The 8,732-nt window shown below is 30.6% G+C and overlaps 1 protein-coding gene across 4 annotated transcripts; it reads left to right on the top strand.

The window, feature by feature from the left end:
- Window positions 1–2,788: 2,788 nt before the first annotated feature.
- LOC106766914 (protein WVD2-like 4) lies at window positions 2,789–5,835 on the top strand. 4 transcript variants are annotated; one of them, XM_014651702.2, is made up of 9 exons: window positions 2,789–2,939; window positions 3,273–3,845; window positions 3,923–4,474; window positions 4,555–4,610; window positions 4,723–4,800; window positions 4,926–5,001; window positions 5,102–5,164; window positions 5,249–5,362; window positions 5,461–5,835. In XM_014651702.2, exons 1-9 carry the CDS (start codon window positions 2,868–2,870, stop codon window positions 5,710–5,712), a joined length of 1,836 nt encoding a protein of 611 aa, XP_014507188.1. In that variant the 5' UTR covers window positions 2,789–2,867; the 3' UTR covers window positions 5,713–5,835. The 4 variants fall into 4 exon arrangements, with proteins under 4 accessions (XP_014507188.1, XP_014507190.1, XP_014507189.1 ...); XM_014651704.2 differs by having other exon boundaries at window positions 5,473–5,835; XM_014651703.2 differs by having other exon boundaries at window positions 2,790–2,939; window positions 3,926–4,474.
- The last annotated feature ends 2,897 nt before the right edge of the window (window positions 5,836–8,732 follow it).

Genomic DNA, 8,732 nt, shown 5'->3' on the forward strand with positions numbered 1-8,732 from the left:
CTTCTGTTGGTGGCGTAGGGAAATGGTGGTTGATAAAGCTTTCTACGATGGTTTGTGGTTGCGCTATTGATGGCTTTGCGTTTGGTTTGTGTGGCTGGCTATAGAGGTTCTTGCGGTCTAGTGTGCGATTTAAGATTTTTCACAAATTGCTCGTGAGGTTACTACTATTTGCGGCTTGCTCAAAGAAGATGCTGACTGTCTCGCGATAGTTGTACAAAGATGTGATATGAGGAAGAAGATGGTGGTGCGTTACAGGATGTAATGATTGGGAGGGAGAGTTTGACGACGAATGACGTGACTACAATAAAGTTAAGGATGCTGGGAAGAAGATGAGAAGATGTGAGACCCATCTTATTTACTAGCTATGTAAATATTGTGTCATTAAGGATTTAGACACTATTAGATAAAATAATCAAATTAAACAAAAAATAGAGAAAACTCTAAATAAAAATGACAAAAATAAGAATTAAAATAATTATTAAATAAAAAATAAATAATTGATCAATATATGAAGGATGATAGTTCTCTTTTCTTCGTTAAGTCCCACTTACGCTCATATGATTGGTGCATAATCTATAACGTTGGAAACAGGCACGTGCCCTTTCATAATTCAGTTACAGTCACTGCCATTATAACATCATGTGATTCTTCCTTCTTTTTTCAGCTTTATGAAACATCTTTTATTTATTTATTTGCACCTAAATTATAAATCTCTCTTAAGTGTTTTTTTAGGTAACTCAAACTATGTTTGGTTTTTAGTTAATTCACTCAAAACGTAAAATTTTAGAAGTTTATTTTCAGATAATGGTAAAATTTTCACATCAATTTAAAATAATATAAATTTATTATATACAAGTAGTTTAAATCTCTTCTTTAATAATATATCTTCATAAAATATTTTTGATATCGCAAGATAAATGTAGAATATTTTGGGGTGGGAAATTTATAAAGTATACTAAAATTAAAAAGGTTTATATATATATATATATATATATATATATATATATATATATATATATATATATATATATATATATATATATATATATATTGAAAAGTGTTTTTATTCGTTTTATGAGTTGATTAAAAATTAAATTTGATGTAAAGTTATTTTTTTAAAATAGTATCATAGTCATCTAAATTTATCTTAATAAAATTTATTATTTTCTGATCTATTGTATTATGAGCTGCCTACAAATATCTAATTTAGTATTATATTCAAAATATATATGTTTTATCACAAGAAAGCATATCAAAATAACTAAAAGTAAAACATATATTACAATATAATTAACTACAAATTTTATAAAAGTGAATTAAATAAAATTAAAAAATGTTTTTTCATTTTGACATACACATCCAGTTATATAACACACTATAATTTTCACATTACCAACAAATATCAATACTACGAATTGAAGTTTCACCAAATTCAAACAATTAAGAAAAAAAAAATTACATACTAACAAATTACTCATTTTTTATATCATAATGAATGCCCAAAAGTTTCGCATAATTTAAAAGCAAGTTAAAATCAACAATACTTCAAATGTTTAATTATAATTATAATTGAGGTATTTAGTAGATTTATCATAAAATTGAGGAACTTAAATTTTAGATGTTTGGATGACCATTTGCTAAATTAATTTTGACTGAAATTTATTTTGCGATATTGATTTTAATAAAATTTATTTTTTTAAGTAAAATGAACGATTGATTCTTACTCTCAAAAGCAAGTTAACAATAAAACTTAATACATCGTTTTTCCAAAAAACGTAAAAGTTTCTTATAATTGTTTTAACCATAAATCAATTCTAAAATTAATCAGAAAAAAAAAATCAATTCTAAAGTTACCGTTGATTTGGATTCAAGTTCTGAATGTCGCTATCTTTCATTTTCATGTCAAATTCATATAAAAATTAAAAGTTATAAATCCTTGTTTCAATTTGAACAGATTAAAAACTCTAAACCGTATTCAGACTCAATGAATGCTCAAATATAAAATCAAATCCCATTAACTATTATTTATTTCAACTTGATTTTGGAGAATTAAGCTTAAATCCAAATGCACACAGTTTTTAATAAAATTGAACTAATAGTAAAAAATATATATAATAAACAGTTAATTTTATGCAATTGAAATAAACTTTACACTAAAATATAATTAGTAATAGAAATATAACTCTTAAAATAATATGGAATTTGAATTTTTTTAACATTGTCCGAATTTAATTCTTCACTATAACAATCTTGGACCAGATTTTACCTATTTTTTCACTGTGTTAGATTAGTAAAGAAACTTAAAACACTATCATTTGTAAATTTTAGCTTAACTTTTACAAGAATTATAGCAAAAATAATAAAATTAAATTAATCTCATTTTAGACATTATTATTAAAAATAATAATACTTTGACAACATTCTTTTAACAATATTTCAACATATTTACATGTCATTACGTGATTGATCCAAAATTACTTCAGAATCAATAATAATAATCATAAATACCATCTTATACCACAAAATGATAGTTAAAATGTTTGGAAAAATATTATTATCCTGTTATTAAAAGTGCCAGGCTCCTCTTCTTACAACCTTTGAGTGGGCCCCACAATCAGGAAACTAAGAAAGATTGAAGATTGCAGCACCCTCCACTTTTTATAATATGTTAAAGTTGTCTGCTTTTCCAACACAACCAACTATGCTTTCTGATTTGAATTTCAAATTTGAATGTACCCAGAAACAAACGGTCACATACATAAAAAAATATATAACACTAATACTAATAATGCTAATACTAACAAAGAAATCATAATAATAATGTTGTAAAGTTTGGATCTTTTGAGGTTTGGACGTTGCAGTGAAACATGGGTGACTCGACTTGTCTCATGCAGCAACCATTCTGCTATGCTTCAGGCATTTCCAATGAAGCCAACGAGGTCAGTTCATTCAGCACTCACTTCTGTTTTCCAGAATATGCATTGTTGGATTCTTAATTCTTCCAATAACTTCCATAGTTTTTAAATCTTTTTCATACTCTTTTACTTGAGCATGAATGCAGTGTGTGATACAGTAGAATGAAAGAAAAAAAGATTGCATTTTCAAAAGGGTGTTAGTTCCTGCGTTCGCTAGTGAGATTCATACAAGTTTTTAATGTTTGAAGCTTTGTATTTTGGTCTTTTGTTGGGTGCAATTGATCAAGAGGAGATTTTTCTTTTTCTATGTTGAATGAAGGTTGATCTTGAAAAAACTGTGAAACTTGTGCGTTTCAGAACAACCCAATTCATGCACTTGGGCAGTCAATTTCGTTTGGGAGGTTCATGTCAGAGTCCCTGGCATGGGAGAAGTGGTCTAGTTTCTCACACAACCGCTATGTGGAGGAAGCAGAGAGATACTCAAGACCTGGTTCTGTTGCACAGAAGAAGGCTTTCTTTGAAGCTCACTACAAGAAACTTGCTGCTCAGAAGGCTGCTGCATTGCTTGAACAAGCAAACAATGGGGCACAAAACAATGCCACTGGACCAGAAGAAGACAATGTCACTCATTCAAATGACAATGACAATGTCACTCATCAAAATGACAATGACACTGTCATTCATAATTCACAAACAAGTCCAAATTCTGAAATGGTTGTCGAGGTAGAGCAAGATGCAAAGGTTTTGACTCTTACATCTGAAAGTGTGAAGGTAGAGGGAACTGAGGCAGTGATGGAAGAAGTTGCTGTTGTAGGAAATTCAATGGAGGTTGAATTGCAAAACCAGCTTGAAGATCTTGATGATGCACAAAGGGAGCAAAATGAAACGTTTAGTGTAACTGTAGCACCAATTTTGACACCACTAGTAAAGGTTATATATGTTAATTAATATCCTGGAATGTTTTTCTTTTGAAATTTTGAGGTCATAACACTGATTTGTTATTGCAGCAGGTCTCTATCTCTGATCAGGAAGTTTTGGCTGATGTGGGCAAGAAGAAACCCCCAGTTTCTTCCTTCAAGTTGTTGTCATCAAAGGCTAATGGAAACTCCAAGTTCACCTCTACACCTGTCAAGTCCACAGCTGCTATTTCTTACAAAAAAGAAAGCATTGCTTCACCAATGAGCATAAAATCTGCAAATGGAACCTCCAAGTTCACCACTACACCTGTTAAGCCCACAACAGCTACTTCTTTCAAAAGAGATAACATTGCTTCACCAATGAGCAATAGGCCTTCCAAGTTCACCGCTACACCTATTAAGTCCACTGCTGCTATTTCTTTCAGAAGAGATAATATTGTTACACCAGTGAACAATATGCCTGTTGGATTAAGCACTGCAGACAAAAAGAGATCTACTCCAAGATCAGTTAACTTTACACCCATTAGGGAACTTAATAGGTTAACTGCATCAGTCATGAGAAAGTTTGAAAGTACCAGAGCTGGTGCTGGTCCTTCTAAGGCTTCAAAGGATAACTTTACTCCTATGAGAACTCCAACTATGGTATTTCAGCCATTTTGTCATGCTCATTCATGTTGCAATGTCTATCAAGGATGCTAAAGTGAGTCATTTTCCAATTGCAGGCTTCCAAGGAGATTCAAAAGCATTCTTCATTGACCCCATTAACTGAAAAGAAAAGGTACATTATTTTTAACATGTTTAATTATAATTCTAATGTGAAACTGTTTGATTTCAGTTTTTTCTCACTGTTTGGCATCCTTTATTGAGTATGCAAATTTGTAAAATTTTAGGAACAAAACACCTCTTGATTTATCTTCAGCACCACGCAGCCATACGGGTGGCCTTAAATGGAGCTTTCTTTCTGGAGAGTAAGTTATCTCCACTTGGAGGCTTTTGTTTCCTAAGTTATTGATTGGGAATGCAAGTACTTTTACCAGTATATTATATTCATCTTTAAGGGGCTTTTGCTTAAAAATGTATTATTTGCATGCAGAAACAGAATGAAGTCTCCACTTATATCATCCCCTTTCAGCTTGAGGACAGAAGAAAGGGCTGCCAGAAGAAAGAAGGCAAAACTAATAATAACCTTATTTTTCTCTTATATTCAGCTCATTTTGAGACTTTGGATATTAAAGTACTCATCTGTTTGTTTATCTTCATCAATTTTAGAAACTCGAAGAAAAATTCAATGCTAATGAAGCACAAAAAGTGCAGTTGCAGACCAAACACAAGGTGAATTGAATGAAACATTGTTGTGAGAATTATGTTACTTTGTTCCTTAAGTCAATTAATTATACCAAATCCTCTTATTTGCAGGACAAAACAGAGACTGAGATTATTAGAAAACTACGCCAAAGCTTTTGCTTCAAAGCAAGGCCACTACCTGATTTTTATAAGGAAAGGAAAACATCCAAGAGTGAGACAAAAAAGGTATTTTTCTCAAATTGTTAACTCTTACATTAGAACTTTCTGTGAAACTTTTACATTAGAACTTTCTGATTACTTTACTAATAGCTAAAAGTTCAAAGGTTGGCTTCCAGGAACAGCTGACACATTCTGAAATACCTAAAGATGGAAGGAAATCCACTCCTACAATGGCAGAAAGCAAAACTGATTTTCCTCCCAACAGAGCAGTATTGAAAACCAGTGGCAGCACTAAGCATTTCCAGGGAAAGAGTGGTCGCACTTTGACTCATCCTCTAACTTCAACTTCCCACATAATTCCAACTCATGAGAATGTATCACCAAATATTCAGCATTCTAGAAACTACAAATATTAACCACGTTCATTGCAAATTAACCATGGAGACTTGTAAATGTACGATGGGATTGTGTTGTATCAGATTAATTTAGACCTAATGATCATAAGTATATAGCAACATCGCTCATTACTGTTCTTCTCACATGTATTCCTTTTTCTATTTCCACCCTCACCATTGTTCAGCAATTCATTATTTTAAAATGTATTAAAAGTTTTGTAGAAGTCATATAACTGGAATGGCAAATTAGTTTATAATCACCAAAGGAAGGATATGCCGACGTTCTCCAATTCTCAGCAACAAAATGGACAAAATAAATAATGGAGCTGTTTCGATTAAATTCTTGAAAAAAAATACTCTTTTTTTATAACATTGTGCAGCAAATTTGTTGTAACAATTTATCAAGAAATATGCATGATCTTGTATACTGTGCACTATAGTCTCAAATATAAATAAGAGAAAAAAATATTTATGTCAATTAAGAAAGTTAGATTACATTATTTATTTCTAGGTTTAAGTTACTTTTTTTAAATAGATTCTTATTTTTACATTTTTTTTTCTTTTTTTCTTAAATGGATTCTTATTTTTTGAAAAACTAAAACAATTATGTGTCAGTTTATGTTTTTTTTTTTAATTTTTTAAATATTTTTTTTAATTTTTTAATTTTTTTTTAATTTAAAAAAATCACGTGTCAAGTTGACATTGTGCTACGTGGCAGTAACAGTATGACATGACACTGACAGTGTCACTTGTTACAACGTGTCATTACGTTTGTCTCAATTTAGTCCCTCTATTTTTATTTTGTATCAATTTAGTCCTATTTTTTTTTTAAATTAAAAAATCGTGTTCCTCTTTAAATTCAAACAAAATTTAATTTGTATATAAATCTTTACAAAAAGAATTATACAAATTGATAATTTTTTATTAGAAAAATAAAAAAATTACGAACTAACATATGACACATTTTTATTATTTAGGTTTAAACCATTTAGTTGTCCCTAGTTTTGGGAGGTTTTCCCATTTTGATGCCCGTCTTATTAGAATCTCCAATCGAGTCCCTATAAGTGTTAACTTCAATCAATTAAGCCATTTCCGTTAAATTTAGTTAACGAGGTTAACTTTTTTGCACAGCTGGAAGTATGGCCTGTTAATTTCTGTAAACGTGGCTTATTTAGAATTGAAACGTGACATGAATTAGAGTTGAAATTGATTGAAATTAGCACTTATGGGACTCGATTCATGTCACGTTTCAACTCTAGATAGGCCACGTTTATAGAAATTAACAGATCATCCTCCCAGCTGTGCAAAAAAGTTAATCTCGTTAACTAAATTTAACGAGAGAGACTTAATTAATTGAAATTAGCACTTATAGGGACTCAATTGGGGATTTGAATAAGACGAGGATCAAAATGGGAAAACCTCCCGAAAATAGGGACAACTAAATGGTTTAAACCTTTTATTTATGTAGTACTATTAAAAATAACTTAATTGCTTTAAAGTTTTCAAAACAAAAACTAAATTGAAACAAATACAAATAAAGAAACTCATTTAAATTTTTTTTACAAAATTAAATAATGTACTGTAAGGGTTAGGACGGACGGCCGGATAAGGAAAAGGATGATCGGCACACCACTCGAGTGGTGTGTTGTAAGGTATAGGACGAACGGCCTGAGATGGAAAGGGGTGGCCGTCATATCCCTTGAGGTAATACTTAGAAGTCCGGTACAGAGTGCTGGGACTGACAGGAAGGAAACAAGGCAAAACATGACCAAAACAGGAAATCGCCTATGACGTATACGCAATGATAAAGGAATCATGGATGGCCCTGACGGCCGGTCAGGTCCCCGAGGCAAAGTTATCAAGCATTCGAAATTAAGGTAAAGCAAAGATTAGTCTTAACGGGCTCGTGATTGGGCCATGATTAAGCTCCCTCTAATCATTGGCCCATCAGGAAAACTATAAATAGGGGTCAAAGGTAAGAGGTAGGTAGATTTTGAATGCTCATTTATTTCCCTTTCTCTTTCTATCTCTACTTTGATTAAAGAGGAACTAGAACACTGACTTGAGCGTCGGAGTATCGTTAGCAGGTACCCGAACGATTGGACAAGGAAGAACGATCAACCCAGAAAAGTAACGGAGGACCGGACGGATCGGAGTGGGAAATTGTGTAAGGAAGCTTGGACGAAATCCCGACCGGAACAAATAACAAATGAAATTATTTGACCAAAATAATATGAATGAACAAACTATAAAAAATAACATTTCAATAATACTTAATAAAGTAAATTATCTATGCAATCACATTCAAGGTCATTTTATCATAAAACACAATAGTATAAGTTATTTTGTTAGTTATTTCTTTATAAATTCCACATTAATTAGAATTTTCACATTACTTTTTTCAATTTGTTAAAAATATTTAATTCAAATATTTGTATATATTTATATACAATTACATTTTGTGGGAAGAAACAAAATTATCTAATTCTTTTTAAAAGATAAGACTAGATTGAAACAAAATAAAAATACAAAGAAATAATAAAAATACAAGAATAAATTAAGACAAGTATAATAACAAACCTGATTGTGTCACATGGGACATTGTCATTGTCACATAACACAATGTTAACTTAACACATGATTATTTTTTTTTAAATTAAAAAAACATAAAAATAAAAATAAAAATATTTAAAAAATTCAAAAAAAAACCACGAGCTAACACGTGACACATTTTTAACTGTGTTAGTGTAGAATTAACGACAAAAACCTAATTGTTTCAATTTTTAAAAGATAAAAACCCAATTAAGACAAAAAAAAAAAAAGTAAAAAACCTATTAGAAAAAATCATCAAAAATAACAACTAATTGAATAATTAAATCTTATTTGTCCTAACCACGTTTAAAAACCATCCCTTTTCCCTAAACTTCTCTTCAATGAAATTTGATATACATAAAAATGTCTTTCAAAATGAAGCCTAAATTAAATGAAGGATATTGTGCAGGTAATAATATCATTAAATACAGTGAATTATTTGAGAGCAA

This window comes from Vigna radiata, chromosome 7 (genome assembly GCF_000741045.1).
Source record: "Vigna radiata var. radiata cultivar VC1973A chromosome 7, Vradiata_ver6, whole genome shotgun sequence".
NCBI classification, from domain to species: Eukaryota; Viridiplantae; Streptophyta; class Magnoliopsida; order Fabales; family Fabaceae; genus Vigna; species Vigna radiata.